This window comes from Rhinatrema bivittatum, chromosome 8 (genome assembly GCF_901001135.1).
Source record: "Rhinatrema bivittatum chromosome 8, aRhiBiv1.1, whole genome shotgun sequence".
NCBI lineage: Eukaryota > Metazoa > Chordata > Amphibia > Gymnophiona > Rhinatrematidae > Rhinatrema > Rhinatrema bivittatum.
In genome coordinates this window covers 7585268-7611524 of record NC_042622.1, presented here as the reverse complement: position 1 = coordinate 7611524, position 26257 = coordinate 7585268, and the positions used below count along the sequence as shown (strand labels likewise).

The window sequence follows — 26257 nt, the reverse complement described above, 5'->3', positions numbered from 1 at the left end:
GGGTGAGGATTCAATTTCAGCGGTTTACCCCCCCCGATCTAAGCCCCATGTGGCCCCAGGATGTAGCCCCTGACTCCCCTCCCCTCCCCCCCCTGCACCCACTCCCCTCCGGCAAGTCCAGGCCATGTTTTACTTCAGAGTTTGTGCTTCTAATGCACAAATCTTATCTGGCCAGCTTGCAAGAGGAGGAGGACCCTTCCTCTGGTCCCCTTCCAGCTACGTTTCTGCGGATGCCCCCTCCGCTCGCCCCCGCGGCTCCGGATCCGCAGGGGCCCGTCAGTGCGGGTGGTTCCTGCGGTCGCTCCCCCCCCGGACCCCCTGGCCCTCTGGTAGCTCCGGTTCAGGATCCGGATGCAGAGCTCACGGAGATGCCCCCCCCCCCCCGGAGGGGGATGACCCCCGGGTGCTAAGGCTTTTTCACCGGGAGGAACTGGAGCCCCTCATTCCCTTCGTCCTTCAAGAGTTGGGGATAGAGGGGCCACCGGCAGATTCTTCTGTGGCCACTCTGCCTGGGCATATGGACTCGGTCCTGGCGGGACCTCGGGCTCCAGCCTGCGCTTTTCCCTTCCATCCTATGCACAAGTTGCTGCTCCTTCGGGAATGGGAGGATCCTGAAGCGGGGCTTCGCGTTGGGAGAGCCATGGACAAGCTCTATCATCTCCCTGAGGATTGCCTAGACATGCTGAAGATTCCAATGGTGGATACTTCAGTCTCCTCTGTTACCAAGCATACCACCATTCCAGTGGTGGGAGCCACGGCCCTAAAAGATGTGCAGGATCGCAAGCTTGAATTCCATCTTAAACACATCTTCGACGTTCTGGCCTTGGGAGTTCGGGCGACGATCTGCAGCAGTCTCATGCAGCGGGCAAGCCTTAAGTGGGTCCAACAATTACTCGGCACCCAGGACCTCCCGTCTGCAGAGGCGGCGCAGGCTGAACATTTGGAAGGCGCCATCTCGTATGGCGCAGATGCCTTGTACGATTTACTCCGAGTCCAGGCAAAGGCGATGGCTTCAGCGGTCTTGGCCAGATGACTCCTTTGGTTACATACTTGGTCAGCGGACCCGTCGTCCAAGCCTTGGTTGGGCACTCTGCCTTTCAAAGGTAAATTGCTCTTTGGCGAGGACCTTGAGCAGCTTATTAATTCCTTGGGTGAGAACAAGGTTCATAAGCTACCCGAGGACTGTCCGAAACAGTCGAAAGCCTTTGTTCCCTCTCTTACCCGCTTCAGGGGCCAACATCGATATACTGTGTGGGCGCGAGGTGCCTCTACCAGGGGCTATCCATCCAGGTCTCAATCTTGGTCTCAATCCTTTTGAGGTCGCCGGTCCTTTCGGGATGGCGCCCCTCAACATCCCAAGCTCAAGCCAGCCCCCCAATGAGATTCGGCCGGTCCATTCCCCTGTTTCCAACCTCAGTGGTTGTCTCTCCCTGTTTTACAGGGAATGGGCCAAAATTACGTCAGACCAGTGAGTCCTCGAAATTATAAGACACTGTTTCGCTTTAGAATTTGCTCGGGATCTGCCGGATCTGTACGTAGCCTCTCCTTGCGGACGACTGAAGCGGGATACCGTGGATCAAACTCTCACCAGACTCCGGGGACTGGGAGCTATTGTCCCAGTCCCGATGGACGAACTTGACGCTGGCCAGTATTCCATCTACTTTGTCGTGCCAAAAAAGAACGGTTCCTTCCGTCCAATTTTGGACCTCAAGAGAGTCAATCGGGCCCTCAAGGTACCACATTTTCAAATGGAGACCCTGAGGGCGGACATAGTGGCTGTTCACTCCGGCAAATATCTGGCCTCCCTCGACCTGACGGTGGCTTACTTACACATTCCGAATCATCATGAGCATCAGCGGTATCTGTGCTTCCACATCCTGGACCAGCACTTTCAGTTCCGGGCATTGCCATTCGGTCTAGCCATGGCGCCGCGCACTTTCACCAAAGTTATGGTGGTGGTGGTGGTGGCCGCCCTCCGGCGGGAAGGAGTTCTGGTCCATCCTTACCTAGATGACTGGCTCGTGCAGGCCAAGTCTGAGATTCTCTGTTGGCAAGCAGTCGACCGGGTCCTTGCTCTCCTCATCTCTCTCGGGTGAATAGTCAACTTCCCCAAAAGCAATTTACAGCCGTCTCAGGTGTTGGAATTCCTGAGTGCACGCTTCGATACCTGGGTCGGCAAGGTATTCCTCCCATACGCTCGGGCGTCCAAGCTTATGGATCAGGTGCGCGACTTCCTCTCGCTCTCGCTTCCAAAAGTGTGGGACTACCTTCAGGTCCTGGGGACCATGGCCTCCACCATCGACCTGGTTCCCTGGGCTTTTGCGCATATGCAACCATTACAGAGAGCTTTGCTGTTCTGTTAGCAGCCGGTGTCGGAACAGTTTCAGACAATTCTCCCACTTTCGGACTCTACCGTCGCCAACTTACAATGGTGGCTATTGCTTCCGCATCTCCTGAGGGGGATGCCCCTTCAGACACCTCAGTGGATTATAGTCACGACGGGTGCCAGTCTCTCCGGCTGGGGAGCGGTCTGCCAGTCATAGTCCACGCAAGGTTACTGGTCCCTAGCCCAGTCCCGCTGGCACATCAATCGACTGGCAGCCCGGGCAGTCCATCTGGCTCTTCATGAATTTCTTCCTCTGCTCCGCAGTGGGGGCGGTAAGAGTCCTCTCTGACAACTCCACTACAGTAGCTTACATCAATCAGCAGGGGGGCACCTGGAGTCGCCTGGTGGCCTGAAAGCCAGCCGGCTCCTTGCCTGGTTGGAGCGTCATCTGGAGTGTCTAGCAGCCTCTCACATAGCGGTCAAGGAGAACGTGCAAGCCGATTTCCTGAGCCACCAGCATCTCGATCCAGGTGAGTGGGAGCTCTCGGACGGAGCGATGGAGCTGATCAGCAACAGGTGGGGTCCCCCTCACCTGGACCTCATGGCAACCTTGGCAATGCCAAGGCCAACAGGTTCTTCAACCGCTGGAGGGAACACTGTTCGGAGGGAGCGGATGCTCTGGCTCTCTCCTGGCCCCACGACGTCATCCTCTACGTGTTTCCTCCCTGGCCTGTCATGGGCAAAGTTCTACGATGAATAGAACTTCACAAAGGGCCAGTCATTCTGGTGGCTCCCGAATGGCCCCACAGGCCGTGGTTCGCGGATCTGGTGAACCTGGTGACGGACGGGCCTCTTTGTCTCAGTCATCTTCCGCGCCTGCTACTGCAGGGTCCCGTATTTTTCGACCAGGCGGATCGCTTTTGTCTAGTGGCCTGGCTTTTGAACAGCGAAGACTGAGACAGAAGGGATATAAGGAAGAAGTTATCTCTACCCTCCTGCGGGCTCGTAAGCAATCTACTTCCTTGGCTTATGTCCGCGTCCGGAAAGTCTTTGAGAATGTCTGCGCTGACTTGGGTGTTTCGGTGTGCTCGGCCCTGGTCTCGGTCGTTCTTTCTTTCCTTCAGAGGGGTCTTTCCAAGGGACTTCCATTTAGCTCGTTGCGCGTCCAAGTGTCTGCTCTCAGTTCTCTCAGGTCGGGTGGAGGGTCACACAGTGGCGTCTCACCCAGATGTAGCTCGGTCACACAGTGGCGTCTCACCCAGATGTAGCTCGGTTCCTCAGGGGTGCCAAGCATTTGAGGCCACCCGTCCGGTCTACTTGTCCATCCTGGAGTCTCAATTTGGTCCTTCGGGCTCTCTGTGTGGCTCCGTTCGAACCTCTCCATCAGGCTACTCTCAAGGATCTTACGCTCAAGACGGTCTTCCTAGTCTCTATCTGTTCCGCTTGGTGGGTATCGGAGATCCAAGCGCTGTCCTGTCGGGAGCCCTTCTTGCGGTTTTCTGATTCAGGGGTTTCTCTCAAAACTGTTCCTTCCTTCTTGCCAAAGGTTGTTTCTTCCTTTAATGTCAACCAGTCTGTGGAGATTCCCTCGTTCTCTCCTGAGGACATTGCGAGTTCAGTTGGCGGCGATCTTCGCCGGCTTGACATGAAACGCATGTTACTGCGCTACCTCCAGATCACCAGTGATTTTTGGGTCCTATCACCTTTTTGTTCTCTGGAGTGGTCTAAATAGGGGCAAACAAGCTTCTAAGACCACTATTGCCCGATGGTTGAAGGAGGCGATTTCGTCGGCCTACATCTGCCAAGGTCGGGCAGTTCCTGAGGGCTTAAAAGCTCATTCTTTACGTTCTCAGGCTACTTCATGGGCGGAGAGTCAATCGGTCTCTCCACAGGAAATATGCAGGGCCGCTACATGGAAATCCCTGCATAACTTTGCTCGTCATTACCGTCTGGATGTGCAAGCACCGGTTTTTGGCACTTTTGGTCAACAGGTGCTTCGAGCAGGACTGTCAGGGTCCCACCCGTTTTAGGGAAGCTTTGGTTCATCCCATGGTCTGGACTGATCCGGGTACGTACAGGGAAAGGAAAATTAGTTCTTACCTGTTAATTTTTGTTCCTGTAGTACCACGGATCAGTCCAGACACCCTTCCCTGTATTTTGTTCTGCCATCCACTCGAAGCTTTTTCTGCAGGTTTCTGGATGACGGATACCTATCATTATCTTAAGGACACCGGAAGCATCTCCGTTTGATGATTAAGGATATGCAAGAGCATTCTCCTACTGCATTCATTCATGGTTCTAATGGGTTAGTTGGTTACTCACTTGAGTGTTTTGGTTACTTGCTTGATCTTCTTCTTGGTTATCTTTGTTCTTATCTGCTTTGACAATGGTTATACTGAAGGACTGCAGGGTAGGCTCTGTCCTGATATAGGATACCCTTTCAGTTTTGGTCTGTCTCCATCTGCTGGACAGGAGGCTCAACCCATGGTCTGGACTGATCCGTGGTACTACAGGAACGAAAATTAACAGGTAAGAACTCATTTTCCTTTATTCCTTTTTCACAGGGAATATCATTGTGTTCCAGAACAGAACAAACTTTGCTCCTTTTTTAAGTGTTGTATAAATTCTGTTTTGGCCACACTGAGATGTTTGCAATGGGACCCTATAAGAGAGGCTGCGGGAAAGGAGATGGATTCTCTAGCAGGTCATCAATTACTTGACAGAATTCACTTCATTGCTATATGCAGTAGGAAATTTGCATCATGGGGCATGTAGCCTAGGAAGTGTGGCTTTCTACTAGCCAGGAAATGCTTCTGTCTTACCTTTACCACTCTTCCAAGACACTCTCACATGCTCCCACCCTAGTCCTCTCTTGGTGGGACACACCAGTACTTCTGATTCTTGCTTGTCAACTTTCATCTAAGTTGTAAACCTTTTGTATTTTACAATAATGTAACCCTGACATTTAGTGCCCTTGGGGAGAGAGAGTTTCAGCCACCACTGAACAGCGATAACTAGTAGATGATACAAGACCTCAGAGAGAACTCCCACCTGCATCTCCCAGCCACAGCAGGGCTGGACGAGACAGGGAGAACTAATGGGCAGTTACAAATGAAAGCTCATACCTCTGCAGCCTCAGTTGACACAGATTCTGATTGAGTTAGAAGTCCGAAGAAACAGTAGGAAGCTGCTATTTAAATGAGCACTGCCACAATGTTATTTCTTAAATTGTTTGGGCTGGAGTGAGAAGGAGAAATATATTCAGTGCAGCTCTGCAGAAGTTATGCACAGAAGAGCTGATACCTCACAGATAGTCGTGGCTGTTTTTGATTTTTTCCTCAAGAGAAATATCATTGTGTGTCTCCACTTTTAAAGGCATGAGGCTCATTTGTTACACTAATTGTGCTATGAACTTAAATGCTGGCTCTGACAGGCTGTTGTTTCATTCTCACAAAATTGTCCTTTCAGAGCCTCCACATATGGCATTATGGTAGCTTTGAGCATATGACCTCATCTGATTAAAATTTATATTTTGAAATAGTTGCATCTAAATGTACAGTAAAGAAGACGGTCAGACCAGACCTGTACCTCACATTATCCCCACCCTTGCATAACATATATTGAAAAAAGTCATAATTTGTCATCTTGTCTTTTTGAATGCACATGCTGTTGCCAGTGCTTAATACTGACTGCATTGTGTCTTTTCATGTTACTGCTGCAGCGTGAGCTAAGTGTCAGGTAGGCATGCTCAATGGTAAAACACACCTAGCTGCAAAAAAGAGGCATTTCCAATATCTGGCATTGCTGAGCAATGAGGAAAACTTAGTTCTAACTTCCAAACTTCTACATCATCACACTTCTTGACACCTTAATATATTTCTGCTAGTGCCTGTACACAGTGAATCCCTTCTAATGTAGACCCTGCGTGCTGGAGCTTATATATGGAATAAGTATGCAATAATCCCTTCTAATCAAGATCTTGCATGTGAGTGACTGTATGTGGGATAAGTATGCAGCGAATCCCCTGTAATTAGGCACTGTGTGCTAATGCCTGTGTATAGAATGGGTACATGGCGAATCCCATCTAATTCGAACTGTTGTAAATTTTGGGATTTCAGGCTTGAAATCCTTGGTTAGGTTATGCTAAGTAGCCGTCATAAGGAATGAGAGTGTGCTTTTAGGCCTAGCTAGAAACAGCTGAAGGCAGAAATACTGAAAATGACGTAGCTACGGCAAGCTAGGAATTATATATTTATATAATCTTTAGTTGCCAAGCATTCTCACAGGACAAGCAGGATGTGAGAATATGGGTGACATCACAGGATGGAGCCCAATCACAGAAAACTTCTGTCAAAGTTTCTAGAACTTTGACTGGCACCCACTGGGCATGCCAGCATGGCACCGACCCTGCAGCCGACAGGGGTCCCCCTTCAGTCTTCTTTTTTCCGTGCAGCAGTAGCCACGCGGGTTAAGGAGCTCTTCAGAGATTCCTGACAGGAATTTTTCCTCACGGAACTTTATCAAAAAATTTCAAAAAAATTATACCCCACAGGAGTCCTTTTATTGATACTTTTGCTCCGTGATCTAACGGTAAGTTTTTTTACTTGCTTGCGGTCGATTCCCGTTGAGTTTTTCTCTCGCGGCCTACCGGCCATGGCATCAGGTTTCCATCGACGCCCCGACTGCACTCAAACAATGTCCATCACTGACTCTCACACGGTCTGTGTGATGTTTTGGGGTCCGGCCTTGATGTCCTTACTTGCACCAAATGTGCCCAAATGACACCAAAGGGTTGCAAGGCTAGGCTGGAGAAGATGGATCTTCTTTCGGTCACAAACCCTGACTCCATCGATAGCTTCGACGTCGTCCAAACCTGTACCATTGACTTCGCACCAGCACTGGGAACCCGCTGCTGCCCAACTGGCTTCGATGACTCCGTGGGTGTCAATCCCCTCTGTTCCTCCTCAGGAAAAAGACCGAGGAGAACATTGAGAAAAATATTGACACCGCCATCGGAAAGCTCAGGCCACCGATACAGGCAAGCCCTCAGCATCAACGTCATCTGAGCGACAACAAAAAAAGTCCTGTACAGAAAAGGCCCCATCCTCTTCTGTCTCTGGGTCACTGAGGTGTTCCCCACCTGGACAGGTGCCGGGAGCCGCGACTCCATTTTCACAGGTGGATCCTCCGGCTATGCCAGTGCTGCCTCCTACTCTGGAACTGGGTATCCATGCCCTAGGTTTCCGTGAGGAATTGGATCGGATGATCCAAGAGGCCATCGGTAAAGCTCTCCAGGGGTTCAAACCTCCATCGATGTCAGTGCCTGTTCCTGAGCTGGCCACCGATCCAATACCCACGGCGCTTACACCGTTATTGGCAAGAATGGATGCGTTAATCGGTGCCCTTCCTCCGGTGAATCCGAGGGAAACAATGGGCCCGATTCCTTCATCACCGATACCCTTGTCATCGGAAGAAGAAGAAGAAATACCGATCTCCATTCCACCTTCCGGAGTGCTGCCACCGACACAACCATCAATATCACCGATTCCATCGGTGCCGCCATCGATGTCTTCGATTCCACCTCGGAGGCCATCGATGCCTAGGCCCGGCCTTCCGGGATAATACCGTTACTCCCTTCTGATGAACATATGGGAGCTGGTGATGAGCCTTACGATCCTTGGACCGATGATTCATCTTAGGATACTGATGATCTGCCTTCACAGCCCTCTCCTCCTGATGACAGGAAGTGTTCTCCTCCAGAGGACTTGTCCTTTATCAACTGTAAAGGAAATGTCTGAAACGGTTCCATTCCAGCTTCAGACTGAAGAGGACTCTAGGCATCAGATGCTGGAGCTTCTTCAGTTTCTCAATGCTGCAAAGGAATTCATGTCTATCCCTATTCATGAAATTCTTCTGGACCTTTTAAAAAGAAATTGGGAGCACCCTTGCTCTGTGGCACCTGTCAACCGTAAGGCAGATTCCACCTACCTAGTTCAGTCAGCCCCTGGCATCCAGAGAACTCATATATCATCACTCAGTGGTTGTGGAGTCAGCCCAGAAAAGGGCATGATGCTCCAAACCTCATTCTTCTATTCCTCCAGGAAGGAACAAAAATTCTTGGATGCATTTGGAAGACGTGTATTCCATGGCTCAATGCTGATCTCTTGCATTGCTTCCTACCAATTGTACATATCCCAAAAGATTCAGGAATTTGCTGAAGCCTTACCTCTGCAATTCCAGGACCAGCTTCATGCCATAGCACAAAAAGGCCTAGATGCTGGCAGACATGAAGTATGGTCTGTATATGACATCTTCGATACCGCCTCCAGAGTTTCAGCGGCAGGAATTAGTGCAAGGAGATGGGCCTGACTAAAGACTTCAGACCAGAAGTACAGGACAGGTTAGCTGACTTGCCCTGTGCTGGGGATAATCTTTTTGGTGGAAAGAATCAAGAAGCAGTGGCACAGCTCAAGGACCACCAAGAGACTCTGTGCCAGCTCTCTTTACTGCCTTCTGATCTCTTTTCCAAAAGATCTTTTCGGAGAGACTCCAAGAGACAAGTCTATTGGCAAAGGAGATACTATCCCCTGGCGTCCAGGGGTTGGCCTTCTAAGCCTTACCAAAAAGGCCAATCCAGGCAACCTCGAGTACAGAAGTCACAGCCAGCCCCCCCCCCCCCCCCAGCCAGGTCCAGCGCCTGGCTTTTGACTCCTTCCTAGAGAGCAGTACCCAGCCTCCACTTCCGGCTATTCCCGTCAGAGGCCGATTGTGCCACTTCTCCAGACTTTGGCACACAAGTCACCACAGATCAGTGGGTACTCTCTGTAGTAACTCAAGGTTACCAGCTCAACTTTCTCTCTGTTCCACCAAATTCCCCACCTCGGCTGACGTGGGGAACATCCAACAACTCATCACTCCTGGAGCAGGAGGTCTCCCTCCTCCAGTCCCAAGCAGTAGAGCCAGTGCCCCTATCCCAACAGGGGCAGGGGTTCTATTCCTGGTATTTCCTGATACCAAAAAGTCAGGTAGTGTTCGCCCAATACAGGATCTTTGCACCTTAAACAAATACCTACAAAGAGAAAAATTCAAAATGGTAACCTTGGGTTCTCTTCTTCCCCTTCTCCAAAGGGAAGACTGGCTCTGCTCTCTAGACCTTCAGGACGCCTAAACACACATTTCAATTACTCTGTCACATCGCAGATTCCTGCGGTTCCTAGTAGGCCTAAAACACTTCCAATATCGAGTGTTACCATTCGGCCTAGCATCTGCCTCACGAGTCTTCACCAAGTGTCTCGTAGTGGTAGTTGCCTTTCTCAGGAGGCAGTGTCCACGTCTACCCCTATCTCGATGCTTGGTTGATCAGGGCTCCCACTCAGCAAACTGCACTGACGTCCCTACGTCTCACTTTGCATACCCTGATCTCCCTAGGGTTCCTCACAAACTATCCAAAATCCAGGCTAGTTCCTTCTCAAACCCTGTTGTTCATAGGGGCTGACTTGGACACTCCAAAAGCGAAAGCCTTCCTGCCTCGGGATCGAGCTTTCACTCTCACTTCTCTGGGCCATCGACTGCAGTCTCGACAACTTTCAACTGCACGCCATTTTCTGGCCTTACTGGGTCATATGGCTTCCTCTGTGCATGTCACGCCCATGGCTCACCTTGCCATGAGAATAATGTAGTGGACTCTAAAATCGCAGTTGACTTAGTCATCTCAGCCAATGTCTACCATTGTCCACATCACCAAACAGCTTCGCTTATCGCTGGCCTGGTGAACAAACCAATCCAATCTTCTTCAAGGCCTTCCATTTTAGGTTCCAGACCCTCAAATAAAGTTGATAACAGATGCTTCCAACCTCGGCTGGGGTGCACACGTTGCCAACCTACAAACTCAGGGTATCTGGTCTCCAGAGGAAGCCAAACACCAAATAAATTTCCTAGAGCTTTGTGCAATCAGATACACTCTTAAGGGTTTTTCAGAATCACCTTTCCAACCAGGTCATCCTATTCAGACAACCAGGTGGCCATGTGGTACATCAACAAGCATGGGGGAACGGGCTCCTACCTCCTGTGTTAGGAAGCTGCACAGATATGGGCGGAGGCCCTTTCCCACTCAATGTACCTCAGGGCCACCTACTTGCCGGGAGTTGACAATGTGTTGGCGGACAAGCTGAGTCGCACTTTTCAACCGCACGAGTGGTCTCTCAACCCCACAGTAGCAGACTTAATATTCCAACGTTGGGGTTACCCTCGCATAGACCTCTTTGCATCAATCCACAACTGCAAAGTAGGAAACTTCTGCTCTCTCGTTCGCAGCCAACATCAACAACCAAGAGACGCTTTCTCCCTCTCGTGGGCCAGCGGTCTCCTTTTTGCATATCTTCCAGTTCCACTCATTTCCAGGACTCTCGTGAAGTTGCGAAAGGACAAGGGACTGATGATCCTGATAGCCCCTCACTGGCCATGCCAGGTCTGATTTCCAATACTCCAGGACCTATCAGTTTGCCAGCACATCCCTCTGGGGAAGGACCCGCTTTTAATCACTCAGAACGACGGGTGCTTGCATCACCCCAACCTCCAGGCCCTGTCTATGACTGCCTGGATATTGAAAGGTTAATACTTCAACCTCTTAACCTTTCAGAGCCGGTCTCCCGTGTCCTGGTTGCTTCACGAAAGCCTTCAACGAGAAAGTCTTATTGTTATAAATGGAACAGGTTTACAGTATGGTGTACTTCCATGTCCATCGACCCCCTTCACTTGTTCTATACAGAAGTTTTTGGACTATCTCTGGCACCTGTCAGGCCTGAAAACTTCCTCTATCAGGGTACATGTCAGTGCGGTAGCCGCCTTCCATAAAGGTGTCGGGGATGTATCCATTTCCGTACAACCCCTTGTAACACACTTTTTGAAGGGCTTGCTCCACCTAAAACCTCCACTGCACCCTCTGGCTCCCTCCTGCGACCTTATCGTGATTTTGGGGCGACTCATGAAACTGCCGTTTGAGCCTCTCAAATCCTGTGATCTTTGCTATCTCACCTGGAAAGTGATTTTTCTTTTGGCGATCACATCCGCTCGCAGAGTTAGTGAGTTACAGGCCTTAGTCACCTATCCGCCTTGCACTAAACTTCTGCATGACAGGGTAGTACTCCGCACTCACCCTAAGTTTTTGCCTAAGGTAGTATCGGAGTTTCATATCAATCAATCCATTATACTACCCACTTTCTTTCCCAGGCCCCACTCAAACCCAGGAGAACGGGCTCTGCATAACCTTGACTGTAAACGTGCTCTAGCGTTTTATCTAGACGGTACAGCCACCCACAGGAAATCCACTCAATTATTTGTTTCCTTTGATACCATCAAATTGGGTAAACCTGTGGGTAAGCAGACTCTCTCCTCCTGGTTAGCGGACTGTATTTCCTTTTGCTATCAGCAGGCAGGCATTCTGCTACAAGATCATGTCAAGGCACACTCTATCAGGGCCATGGCGACATCAGTAGCGTACCTACGCTCGGTGCCGCTTGCTGATATTTGTAAAGCTGCTACCTGGAGCTCTCTCCACACCTTCGCAGCCCATTATTGCTTAGACAAGGCTGGCAGACAAGATTCCATCTTCGGCCAGTCTGTGCTATGTAACTTGTTTGCGACTTAATGTACCAGCACCCTTCCACGTCCCGTTAGGGTTCAGGATGCCCTTTAACTAAATTGACACCCCAGTTATTGTGCCTGTTGCACGTCTTTGGGTACATTTGGTGCATTGCTCGGGCATCCTCAGCTCGGTACTCATCCATATGTGAGGATTACCATCCTGCTTGTCCTGTGAGAAAGCAGAGTTGCTTACCTGTAACAGGTGTTCTCACAGGACAGCAGGATGTTAGTCCTCACAAAACCCGCCCGCCACCCCATGGTGTTGGGTTCATTTTCTTATTTTATTTTTCGCATGTACTTTTACTAAAAGACAAGACTGAAGGGGGACCCCTGCTGGCTGCAGGGTCGGTGCCGTGCTGGGCACGCCCAGTGGGTGCCACTCAAAGTTCTAGAAACTTTGACAGAAGTTTTCCGTGATTGGGTTCCATCCTGTGATATCACCTGTGAGAACACCTGTTACAGGTAAGCAACTCCGCTTAACCGTATATGGAGATATTTACAATTCTTTATGCCAAAAAGCTATTATCACGTAGGCAAAATGAAAGTTAATGCATGGGTATTAATTACACGAATTATGTATAAGTTCTTGGAATTCAATGAATATTGCTAGTTGATTTATCTATTGCTTGTTGTTATTGTCTTAAGATCATTTATAAGATGTGAACTTTTGCTGTGCCTTGGTCTCAAATTCTTCCTATACGCTGATGATGTGCAAATCATCATACCCATTCAAGACACCCTGACAAATGCCTTGACCCACTGGAGAAATTGTCTTGCCTCCATCAATGCCTTTCTCTCCAATCCTTCACCTAGCTCTAAACGCATCAAAAACCGAGCTGCTCCTCATCTCCAAACAATCACCCCCCAAACCAGCCATTGCAAATGATCCCGCCTATGTCACCTTCTTGAGGCAGCCCGATGCATGAAACCTTGGGGTTCAGATAAAAAAGCATATCAATCAGATCCTCAAAGAAGGTTTCTTCAAACTTAATGTCATGAAGAAACTGAAACCCTTACTTCATGTCAGTGATTTTCATACCATCATTCAAGCTACTCTCTCAACAAAAATGGACTACTGCAACTCCCTCTTCTTAGGCCTCCCCTACTCTGCAATGAAACCCCTCCAAATGCTGCAGAATGCAGTAGCAAGAACCATCTCTAACAGCCGAAAATACGACCATATCACTCCAATTCTCATGAACCTGCACTGGCTTCCAATCCCCTCTCGCATCATATACAAAACGCTAACATTGACCCACAAAGCTATACACACACACAATTCAAATTGGCTCGTTGACCCATTCTGCCCTGTACGATCCAACAAATCCACCAGAGCCTCCAATAATGGAACACTCCACGTACCCCCACTTAAAAAAGCACACCTTCCTTCCACAAGGGCGTGAGCCCTATCTATTGCTGGACCCACGCTCTGGAATTCCTTACCCCCTACCTTAGACTCGAGACTTGCACCTCTAAATTCAGAACCAACTTGAAAACCTGGCTTTTCAAACAAGCCTATCAGCAATAACACCCTTCTCACCACCATGCAAACACACCGGAACCTTCTATGCAAACCCATTTTGAACCCTTGTACTTAGTTCTTTGTGTGTTGTTTTGTTATACAGATATAATCTCAATGTTAATTACTGGCTCTCACATGTTTCAGAGTAGCCTGATTCCTATGTATTTTCAACCTACTTTCTTACAGTTCCTATCTCTCCCTCCACACCGCCCTGTTTTATGTAATTTCCACTCTTTATGGTTTTTGTTTTGATGTAAACCGATATGATGTCCTCACTAATATCGGTATAGAAAATAAATAAATAAATGTCACTTGGAGCTCTCATATATGGGTCACTGCTGGTGACCTGTTTTATCTATGCCTGCATGATCAGGTAATAAATATAAAGGAAGCATTATAAATCTTTCTTTTAAAACTTTTTAATTTATACTGCAAGAAGTACACAAAGCCAAACGAAGGAGCGTCCCAGGGAAATCCCACAAGGATTTTCCATAAGACACTGTGTGCTAATGCCTGTCTCTGGGATAAGTACACAGTGTATCCCCTCTAATTCAGACATTGTGTGCCAATGCCTGTCTCTGGGATAAGTACACAGTGTATCCCCTCTAATTCAGACATTGTGTGCCAATGCCTGTCTATGGGATAAGTACACAGTGTATCCCCTCTAATTCAGGTATTGTGTGCCAATGCCTGTCTCTGGGATAAGTACACAGTGTATCCCCTCTAATTCAGACATTGTGTGCCAATGCCTGTCTATGGGATAAGTACACAGTGTATCGCCTCTAATTCAGACATTGTGTGCCAATGCCTGTCTATGGGATAAGTACACAGTGTATCCCCTCTAATTCAGATATTGTGTGCCAATGCCTGTCTCTGGGATAAGTACACAGTGTATCGCCTCTAATTCAGACATTGTGTGCCAATGCCTGTCTATGGGATAAGTACACAGTGTATCCCCTCTAATTTATTTTTATTTATTTTTAGATTTTTATATACCGGTGTTCCTGTATGAAATACAGATCACATCGGTTTACATTGAAACAGAACAAAAATTACGCCAAGAGGCGGTACATGTAACAAGGTTAAGGAACTTGGAGACAGGGTAAACTAGTTTCAGAAATTAACATTGAAAATAATGTAAAGTCTCATTGAGCATCCAAATCATAAAATAAGGCGTAACTGTCTAAGTCAAATGTGTTCTGCAGAAGGGATTAGAATCAATGTCAAGTAGTAGAAAAGAACATGAAGATTGCGACGGAGAGAAAATCTTAATAGCTGGAGGTGAAAAATATGCTCATAGTTCTGGAAAAGCTTGGCTAAAGAGCCAGGTTTTAATTTTCTTTTTGAAGGAGGCGTGGCAGAGCTCTAGACGGATGTCTGGCGGGAGCACATTCCATTGGACGGGGCCTGCTAAAGATATGGCACGTTTCTGATGTGAGGATATTGTTGAAGGTACATAGTGTGCCTTTATAAGCTCCTCTGATAGGTCTGGATGAAGAGTGAAAACGTAGTTGAGTGCTTAAGTGGAGAGGGGATATGTTGTAAATGGATTTATGAATTGCTATGTACACTTTATAGAGAATCCTTTGCTTAATTGGCAGCCAGTGGAGGAGTTTGAGTATGGGGGTTATGTGATCTCTTTTACTCGTATTGGTAAGGATTCTGGCTGCAGAATTTTGAATCATTTGGAGGGGTTTGATGGATGAGGTTGGGAGGCCAAAAAGGAGCGAATTGCAATAGTCAATTTTTGTTAGTATAATGGCTTGTAAAACCATCCGAAAATCATTGAAGTGGAGAAGTGGTTTCAGCTTTCTAAGGACAAGGAGCTTGTAGAAACAGTCTTTAGTGGTGGTGCATATACATTTTTTGAAGTTAAGCTGATTATCTATCATGATGCCTAAATCTCGTACATATGGTGAGTGATTAATTATAGGAGTGGTAGAAATGAGTGGGTCAGCTGGGTATATTAGATTGTTATTAACGTCATGATTGATAATTAGGATCTCGGTTTTGTTGTTGTTAAGAATGAGGCTGAGGCTGGAGAGAAGATGCTTGATTAGTTGCAAGCAATTGTTCCAGTGAATCAAGGTTTTGTGTAGGGATTCTGAGATTGGAATGAGTATTTGGATGTCATCCGCGTAAATGTAGTGTGTTACATTTAGATTATTAAGTAGTCGACAGAGAGGGAGAAGGTAAATGTTGAAGAGGGTTGGAGAGAGGGAGGAACCTTGAGGGACTCCCTGATTTGATGGGACCGGGTGTGATTCTTTGCTGTTTATCTTTACCTTGAATTGTCTATTAGCCAGGAAGGACTTGAACCAGCTGAGTACTGTTCCCTTAATGCCTATGTCTGTCAGCCCTTGTAATAAAGATGAATGGTTGACAGTGTCAAAGGCCGCAGAGAGATCTAAAAGAATAAGGAGATGTGGTTGTTTTTTATCCATATTAGTTAGAATATTGTCGGTAAGAGAGATAAGTAGAGATTCCGTGCTTAACGATTTACGAAAACCGTACTGGGATGGTGCAAGAATGTTGTTTTCTTCCAGGTACTCGGATAGTTGTTTATTGACTAACTTTTCCATAATTTTGGCGATCATTGGCAAATTGGCTATTGGGCGGAAGTTAGCTGGATCTGTAGCCGGTAGGTTCGGTTTTTTAAGTAGAGGTTGAAGAATAGCTAGCTTAAGTTGGTCAGGAACTAGACCTTGGGAAAGAGAGCAATTAATGATATCGGCAATTGGCTTTGAAATGGTGTTCCTTATAGCGATGAGTAGGTTGTTTGGAATTGTGTCTGAGGGATAAGAGGATGGTTTCATTTTCTTGAGAATATTTTCAATCTCAAGAGCTGATGTGGTTTCGAAAGTTTCTAGAGTCGTATTTAGTTGAGGTGGAGTAGTGGGTGGAGATAGAGAAGAACTAGAAGAAGAGAAAGAGACAGTCAATTTATCAATTTTTTCCTTGAAGTATTCAGTTAGTTCGGAGGCTTTGTTGAGCGCTTGATCATCCGGGATGGTAGGAGGGGATGGTTTAGTGAGGGCAGAGACGTAGGAGAAGAGTGCTTTCGAATCAAAGATGAAATGATGTATTTTTTTTAGAGAAAAAGTCTCTCTTTGTTCTAAGTATGTTGATCCTGTAGGCATTGAGAGTGGTTTTATATACAGCTAATGTTGTGGGGGATGGGTTTTTTCTCCATGTGTGTTCTTTATTTCTTAGCTCTTGTTTAAGCAGCTTCAGTTCAGTGGTGAACCAGGGTTTCCTGTTGTCAGGCGAAGGTTGTACTACTTTGGTGATTGAAGGACAGGTTAGGTCTGCAATTTTATTGGTGATGTTGTACCATGAGGTTATGGCTGTAGTTGCGTTGGAAAGATCAAGTTGTGATAATTCATTAGAGAGATGGTTGATGAGAAGGTCTGTAGAACAGGGTTTCCTGAATTGAATAGTGGTTTTTGGGAATGAAATGGGAGGATGTTCTGAGAGCTTGAGGGTCGTATTGATAATTTGATGGTCCGTCCAAGGGACAGGTGAACATGTGAGTGAAAAGTAATTCAGATATTGTGTGCCAATGCCTGTCTATGGGATAAGTACACAGTGTATCCCCTCTAATTCAGACATTGTGTGCTTATATATGGGATAAGTAAGCAGCACATCCCCTTTAATGCAGATATTGTGCTAGTACCTGCATATGGGATAAGAATGCAGTGAATCCCATTTAATCCAGATTTTAGAACCTGTATATGTAATAAGTACACAGTGAATCCCCTGTAATCTAGAAACTTTGTGCTCGAACCTGCATATGGGATGAGTATGCAGGAAATCGCCTCTAATCCAGACACTGTGTGCTAGCGCCTGCATATGGGATAAGTAAGCAGCAGATCCCCTCTAATCCAGACACTGTGCTAGCATCTGCATATTTATTTATTTTATTTATTTAGACATTTTATATACCGTCATTCCATATATAGATCACAATGGTTTACAAAGTGGCATTCATAGTTATGACTCAACAAACAATGATTGGTTACAGAGGTAGTATTTCTATACATGTATTAATACCTCTTTTGTGAATTTTCTATTACATATTAATGACCTCGCTCACTGGATTTATTTGCATGTTTCGATTATTAACTTTTGTCTTTCTTGACTTTGTGGTTCTCTGTTTTCAGGTGTATTTAGGTTAATTCATACACGTTTTTGAATAGCCATGTTTTTAGTTCGCATTTAAATCTTTCTATCAGGTAAAATACGTAACGTCTCAGGCAGAGAATTCCAGAGCTTTGGGCCTGCTACAGAGAACACATGATCTCGTGTTTGCATCAGATGTGTGCTCTTTATTGTCGGAATAGTCAGTAGTCCTTTATTTTGGGATAGAATAAGTACACAGCAAATCCCCTCTAATCCAGTCAATGTGTGCTAGTGCCTGTATATGGGATAAGTACACAGTGGATCTCCTGTAATTCAGATCACTGTGTGCTAGTACCTGTATATGGGATAAATATATAGCAAATCCGCTCTAATCCAGTCAATGTGTGCTAGCATCTGCATATGGGATAAGTACACAGTGAATCCCCTCTAATCCAGACACTGGGTGCTAGCACCTGTATATGGGATAATTCCCTGTATGTACCGGATCAGTCCAGACTCCTGGGTTTATTCATCCATGCCAGCAGGTGGAGACAGAGAAAGTAAAACTGACACTGCTTTATATACCCTGATGTATTTTTGCTTTTAGTTAAGTATATTTACAGTTTTAAACAATAGATTATGTATGTTTTTTGTTAACCGTTTTAATTTCTAAATTGTAAAAGTGGCATACAAACATTTTTAAATAAATGCCACCTGCAGTCCTCAGTATTTCTCTGTCTCCAGCAGTGTTAGGTGACTGATGCTAACACCTGCAGTTTGGGTTCAGTAATTTTTTTCTTTTTTGTTGGAATTCTGGTTTGAGCCTTCCTCCCAGGGGTTGGGGTCGCTCATGAGGGACCTTTACCCTGTTTGGTTGAGGCGGGGGGGCTGGAGGTCGGTGACCCTTTTGTACGCCCATTCCCCTAATCACCGTGAGGTGCACATCCGGTGGTCTGGATACCTCCCTGTCACGTGTGGGCTCCCTAAATTTGTATTTCTCACTTTCTTCTCCTGTTTTTAATTTCTGCTGAATCGAGCTGGACAGCTCTTTTTGGTAACAGGAGGAGAAATGAGGCTGCTTTTAGAGCAGTAAAGTTGTTAAAAAAAAAAATAAAAAATGGCAGAGGAGTAGGTAGGAACAACAGCTTGGCCGGCTCTCTTCCCTCCTCCCCTCCGGCGCGCTTTTGGCGGGTGTTTTGGCAGTTTTTGAGATTTTCTGGTGTTTTTTTTTTTCTTTTATTATTTACTCGGGCCGTCGGCGGCACGATGGTGAAGAGGGTGGCTTGTTGCGCGTGCAGATCGACCCCGGCGCGACTGAATTGCCGCGGTTTGTGTGCTGCATTTGTTTCTGGGGGGGAGGGCCCCTCGGAGCTCCCGGTGCCGGCCAAAAGGAGGAGGGGTGGTCCTTCTCCTTCTCCTGCGGCTCCTAGCACTTCGAGCCATGTGAGCCATCCCGACATGGGAACCACGGGAATGGCAGCCATCTTGGATCCCCCGGCGGTCGGGCCCACATTTTCAGGGCTCGAAGATGATCTTCCTCTGGTTGTTTTCCCAGCGCTCCTAGGTCCTGTTGGGGGGCGGGGGGCCCAAGCAGGACCCCGGGAGGGTCCCTTTATGGCACCAGCCAACAGTGGGCGGGCTCCGGCCCCTTTTTCACCGGAGTTCTTTCTCCTTATGCACAGGGTGTTTTTGGCGCAATATGAGGGGTTTGGGCCTCCTCTGGCTTCGGAGTTGGTCCGCAGATGTCTCATCTAAGACCCAGCTAGCATCCTTACCATTCAAGGGTTGTCTCCTCTTTGGAGAGGAATTGGATCAGATTGTGAAGCAATTAGCAGACACTAAGGTCCCTCGCTTGCCAGCGGACAGACCTTGAGGTAGACGGAGTTTTCCTACTCGACCACATTTTCAGGACAATCGTAGGTTTCGGCAGCCACGTCCCACGGCAGCCGCACAGAGGTCCTTTTCACCTAGAGGTCAGTCCTGGGGGCAGTCCTTTCAAGGAGGCCGTAGACCCTTCAGGGCCTTCAGTAATGCCGCTTCCTCTGGTCCCAAGTCAGCTCAATGAAAGGAAGCCGGTCCACTCTTAACTGTTGTACATTACAGATATCAGAAGTTTTTTTTGTTATCAAGTTTCTCCAGTTTAGATTCAATTGGTTGGTTATGTTGGTTGGTTTGCATCTAGCTTTGGTACAGATTAATACTGAGGAACTGCAGGTGGCATCAGGGTATATAAAGCACTGTTAGTTTTACTTTCTCTGTCTCCTCCTGCTGGCACGGATGAATAAACCCAGGAGTCTGGACTGATCCTTGGTACTACAGGAACGAAAATTATCAGGTAAGAACCAAATTTTCCAATACACAGCGAATTCAGTTTAATCCAGATTTTAGAACCTGTATATGGAATAAATACACAGTGAATCCCCTCTAATCCAGACACTGTGTACAAGAACCTGTATGTAGAATTGGTACCCAGTGAATCCAGACAGTATGCACTAGGGTCTGCATATAAAATATGTATGCAGCGAATTTCCTGTAATCTAGACCTTCAAGCCGTTGCAATATAGTGTGCTCAGGCTAACACACCAAGTGACACTGTTGGATGTGTGTTTTGAATATGCTTAAATAACTCCCAATGCAATGCAGGGATTAGATCATCCAAAACTCACGTCCAATCGAGCGCCCAGCTAATAGCACTCATCACATGCAAATTCCATGTATATGAGGCTATTAGCTATTACCCCTCGATGCCAAAAATTGCTGCACAACGAAGGTGCCCATTTTAATGCGCAAATTTAACACCTGCCCAGGAGCTGGCGTTAAAGCATGCCATACTCAAGGGCTCATCGAAAAAAACCCCAAATCCTACTTTCTAGGATTCCTCCTATTAGTATGGCCAGTGCACAAAACGGCAATGTGAGCAACAGGGTGGTTACTTCTTTCAAGTGGCCCGGATTGGCCACTGTTCAGAGAAGGGATGATCTACTGTGGTATTTTTTTGTATTTGGTTATGTTGTGTACAAAGCTACTCTGTTATCATTTTTCTCCTAGGTTAAAATTTACCTTTCCCTGTACGTACCCGGATCAGTCCAGACACCTGGGTTGTGACTCCGCACCAGCAGATGGAGACAGAGCAAAACTTGTCGGGCTCCCTACATATAGTAAGGTGCCACCCACAGCCCCTCAGTCTTTCTCTGTCTCCAGCAGATGGGGCAGGTCCACCCACAGTCTCTGGGATCCCTGGGGTAGTTGGCGTAGTCAGTCAGGGATAGTTTAAAAAAAAAAAAAAAGGAAGAGATAAGAATCGATCTTTCTATTTTGGAAAAAAAAAAAAGAAAAGGAAGTGTGTACAAAGCTACTCTGTTATCATTTTTCTCCTAGGTTAAAATTTACCTCTACTTTCTCAGCACTGATCTTTAACATCATGCATTAAAATGATAAAGTAATTACATTAGCCTCATAAAATGATCTTTGTAATTGTCTGGTGAGAGGACTACCTACAAAGACAGAATTGATCTGAATGTTAGGGTGAGGAGCTTGCACTATCCCATCACAAAGCAGGCCCAGTATTCGAAGTGCCTCTTGAACCCTTCTCCTGAGCTGATTGTCTGTGCTGCTTGCATCCTGTCTTCTGGTGCAGAGAGATCCTTGTGCATTGTCATGTTCCGCCTCTCTCTGTGCTCTTTCTGCTGCTGATTGTATTATAGACAGTAGAAACTCTCCGTCTCTTCAGTTTTTCCATTCTTGGTCAGCTGCACTTGAGTGGTGAAAGGAGCGTCCCCCACCCTGTCTCAGTGGTGAAAGGAACATTCCCCACCCTGTCCTACAGTTGCCTCAGACACAGGAAGCTGAAACCTCTTTGCATACAGTGGAGGAGGTATGCAGGCCTTCTGGTATCTTGCCCAGTCCCAGGGTTCTGGAGAAAACATTTTAGTATTTTACCAAATACTGTCTGAAACAAAATATGTACAGCGGAAATTGCACTGAATAAAAATATACATCACATTTTTAAATTTCAATGAGGACTTGCATGCTAGTTCCTTAATGTGAGTAGATACAGTATTGTACTTTGAGTATGTTTAACTGTAAGCTTTAATTTTACAGTAGTTCAGAAAACACATTCTGAGGCACTGAACAAGAACAGTGCTGCCATCGTATTGTGTTAGTCTTACTGGAACTACAAATGACACAGTATTTATTTATTTTTATTATGACATAGTAATACAGTGAACAAAGGAATTAAAAGGTCTCTGTTTTTTAGAAGGGGCTGGGTAGATCTGTGTACTACATAGAGGGTGCACTCATGCCTGGGGAGGGAGCGAATGTGGTAGCTGTTTCATTGGTGACCCCACAGAATAACAAGCAGTACTGAAGATCACCTCAGAAGAAGTTCCCTTAGGCCAGTATGGATCCTGCTTCCACCCGTGGTATCATCTGGAGTGGGACACTAGGAGAAACGGCAACAAGCATGGCATCATAGTCTGTGAGGGTAGTAATATACTTCATGATATTTGGTCAGGTCATTTTCCAAGTGCTGAATGCACAAACCCTTTAATTTTGTCTCTTAGTATACACCTAGAACGTGCATCAAATCCCATTGCATAGCCTTTGATGCACTATTGCATAATTCCTTTTCTCTTCATCCAGTCAGACCAGTCTAGACGGGGGTTATGCTCACTGACCAGCAAATGGCGTTATTCTCCTAGGACAAGCAGGATGGTAGTCCTCACATGTGGGGGACATCATCTGATGGAGCCCGGCACGGAAAAAAGTTGTCAAAGTTTCTAGAAGCAAGGTCCCACTTCGGTCTCTTCTTTTCAGTGGTGCAGTTGCCTCGCGGTTGTGGAGCTCCACTTTTTTCTTGTTTTTTTTAACAAGTTTCAGGTTTCTGCCGTTGTTTCCTTGTCGGGTCCTCCTTCAAGGTTGGTACCTTCTTGGTCTGGTAGGTTTCTATTACTCTTATTTTCAATTTTGCTGTCGATTCCCGACTTTCGCCTCACGGTGATCGCTGGTCTTCGACCGCATGCCGGGTGTTTTTATGGCATCGACCGGTTTTCATCAATGCCCGCGGACCGTGTCCATCACGGATCCACATGAAGTTTGCATCCTCTGCCTAGGGGCCTCGCACGACGTCCGTGGGTGCCATCTGTGTGATCAGATGACCTCCAAGGGGCGTCAAGTGTGCCTCGACAAGATAGAGAAACTTTTCAGGGTCCCAAAATCTGCTCGTCTACTCCTGTGTTGGTCCCATTGACACCGAGAGGTCATGGAGAGCCTTCCAACACTCTTCCACTAGCTGTTCCTTTCACTAGTACTTCCAAGGATCGAGGGGACGGCAATTTTCATTTTTCATTTCATTTATTAAAATTTATTAATCGCCTACCACATGAAGGCCTAGGCGATTTACAACATTAACATACATAATAAAAACATAAAAATGACAAATACAATAACACACGAATTGCATATGTTTCACAGAAATAGACAATCTCATGTAAATAAAATGAATAATCAATCACCCAAAGTATGTAACAGAATCCTCACATCTGTAAAGGTATTTCTTCTGCTGGCAGCACTCTAGAGTATGTTGTATGCACGCTGGAGAAGGTGCTCTTTCAATGATGCAATAAATCCTCGATGGTCTCGCTGCTCTCCCGAACATCTGGATCTTCTGCTTCCTTGGTGCCGGGGGAAGACCGGGCCGAGCAACGAAGAAGATCCCAAGCATAGTCACTGGTCACTATCAATGCACAGCACCGGTTCCGAGGCGACATCAATGGCTGCCGAGCCACCACTAAAGCGACACCGGCCATCGGAGGCCCCATCCTCCGATTTCCCCTTGTAGTCCCCGGCGTTCCCCACTGACACCGATGCTGGGCACCGTGCCACCTCATAGATCCAAGCAAGAGCCGGTGACACCCCATCCCCCTCCTTCAGTCCTGGCCACTCCAGACTTTCAGGAGGAGTTGGACTGCAGGGAGCAGTCCACGGTGCTTAAGGCTCTCCAGAGCGTTGAGCTGCCGGTGCCATCAGCCCCCATACTGGTGCCTGAGCCTCCGCCCTCGATGCTAGCACCCTGATGGAGCATCTGGACATCCTCCTGGGTGCCCTTCCGATGCAACCGGTGCCTGAGCGACCATCAGTTCTCCAGCAGCCACCGATGCCCCTCACCGGAGCAATCCCGATTCTCGGGTTCTCAGAGGAGGAAGATACGGCCAGTACCGTGTTTCCCAGACCACGGTTCCCCGAGCCCTTGCCAGGTCCTCCGATCTCCGGTCCCCTTGATGCCAGGGGAACCGTCGATGCCTACGGTGCCCTTGAGGCCTCCAAAACCATCAGAGGCCAGGGTTGATGCCCCTCACAAACCTCACCCATGGCATACTGGCCCCAGTGAGGAGGGAAGGGCCTTACGACCCTTGGGAAGTTGACTCCACGGACTCGTCCTCAGATTATTCGGATGACCCCCCTCTTGGAGCCCCCTCCACCAGCAGAGCGGCACCGGTCGCCCCCTGAGGACTTGTCCTTTGCAGGGTTTGTTAGGGCCATGGCTGAAGCCATCCCCTTTCAGCTGCTCACAGAGGAGGATGTGCAACATAAGATGCTGGAAGTACTTCAGTTTGTCGACGCTCCTAAGGAGATCATGGCAGTCCCTATCCACGATATTTTTAGGGACCTCCTCTCCACATGTGGGAGCACCCCATTTCTATCTCCCCCCGTCAATAGAAAGACTGATGCCACCTAGTTGGTGCAGCAGGCCGTGGGGTTTGAAAAGCGGCATCTCCCCCTCTAGTCGGTGGTCGTGGCGTCCACCTTAAAAAAAGGCCCGGTGCTCCCACACTCATGCCTCCGCCCCTCTAGGTCGTGAACACATGGAGCTTGATGCCCTGGGCAGGAAAGTCTTCCAAGATGCCATGCTGGTGGCCCGCATCACCACCTAACAGCTTTATATGACCCAATATAACTGCAATCTCTGGAAACAGGTCCAAGACTTTGCTGAGGGTCTGCCTCAACAGCAGCAAGAGGCCTTCTCAGCCATTACTTTGCTGGGGCTCGAACCTGGGAAGCATAAGGTGCATTCCACCTATGATGTTTTCAAGATAGCGGCCTGTGTAGCGGCGGTATTCATCGGCGCCAAAAGAATGGCGTGGCTCTGGGCCTCTGACCTCCGGCCAGAGGTCCAGGATGGGCTAGCCAATCTCCCCTGCACAGGTAAAAACCTCTTTGTGGATAAGGTCTGGGATGCAGTGGTGCAATTGAAGGGCCATCATGATACCCTTCAACAGCTGTCCACTAGCTTCTGAAGGCCCATCCTTGGCCAGGAAATCCTCCACGACAGAATCCTGGAAGCCCTTTTATCGACCGAGGAAATATTATCCTCCAACCTCCCAGGCTTATATGTCACGCATAAGTTCTAGGAGCCGTCCTTGCCAACAGAGAGCACCCAGACCCCAACCGGCCCCCCAGTAAGCCCCAACCACGAGCTTTTGACTGGCGGCGAGGGAGTGAAGATCAGTTGACCGTACCCCTGATATCGGAAACCCCAGTCGGAGGCAGGCTCTTGAGATTCGCCCATCACTGGGAAGAGATCATGTTGGACTGATGGGTCCTCACTATCATCCGTCAGGGGTACCGTCTAAACTTCAGTTGGTTCCTGGAGACCTCTCCTCCTTGTCCATCGTGGGGTTCATCCGCCCACCAGGTCATACTTCAGATGGAACTCACTGCCCTCCTTGTAGCGAGCACGGTGGAACCGGTCCATCGCCTTCAACAAGGCCGAGGGTTCTATTCGAGGTATTTCCTCATTCCGAAGAGGAATGGTGGCTTGCACCCCATTCTCGACCTCCAGGCGTTGAACAAGTTTCTTGTAACAGAAAAGTTCAAGATGTTCTCTCTGGGCACGCTGATCCCACTCCTCAGAGGAGGAGACTGGCTTTGCTCCCTTGATCTTAAGGAGACTTAGGCACACATTGCAATTTTCCACAGCCACTGGAAGTACCTTCGCTTCGTGGTGGGGAAAGCACATTACCAGTACAAAGTGCTGCCCTTTAGGTTGGCATCAACCCCCCGCGTTTATACCAAATGCCTAGCGGTGGTGGCTGCCTACCTTAGGCATCGCTCTGTGCATGTGTTCCCTTACCTGGACGACTGGCTATTCAGGAGCAACTTCCGTTCCAGAGCCTTGCATGCTTTGGCTTTGACGGTACAGATGCAGCAGATGGTGGGGTTTGTTATAAACTTCTCCAAGTCTCATCTCTGCCCATCTCCTCAGCTGGACTTCATGGCTGGACACGATGCTGGCGAAAGCATTTTTGCCCAAAGACCGGGCGATCGCTGGGCTTGATGGATCCTTGGTCTGACCCAGCATGGCAATTTCTTATGTTCTTGTGTTCAGATCTAAAGCCTAGGCTGAACCCCATGGAATGGGAACTAGTGGAGAGGGTGTTCTCTTTTATCAAATCCAGGTGGGGAAAGCTTAAGGTGCTTGATGACATCGTGGCAAAATACCAAGATGCTGAGGTTCTTCAATCAGAGGTAAGAATCTGAGTCCAAAATACTTGATGCTCTTTCTCAGCCACAACCTCAGGAGAGGTCTTCTATATGTTTTTCCACCAAGGCCTCTAATAAGAAGGGTGATAAGATGGATAGAG

The 26257-nt window shown here is 47.7% G+C and overlaps 1 protein-coding gene across 2 annotated transcripts in view; it reads left to right on the top strand.

The window, feature by feature from the left end:
- The window catches only part of UCKL1 (uridine-cytidine kinase 1 like 1), a 192076-nt gene that overhangs the window by 104503 nt on the left and 61316 nt on the right, over positions 1-26257 (top strand). For both annotated transcript variants that reach the window (XM_029611033.1, XM_029611032.1), the window contains one exon: positions 6048-6064. In XM_029611033.1, coding sequence (XP_029466893.1) covers positions 6048-6064 — 17 coding nt within the window. The remainder of the gene's footprint in view (positions 1-6047; positions 6065-26257) is intronic.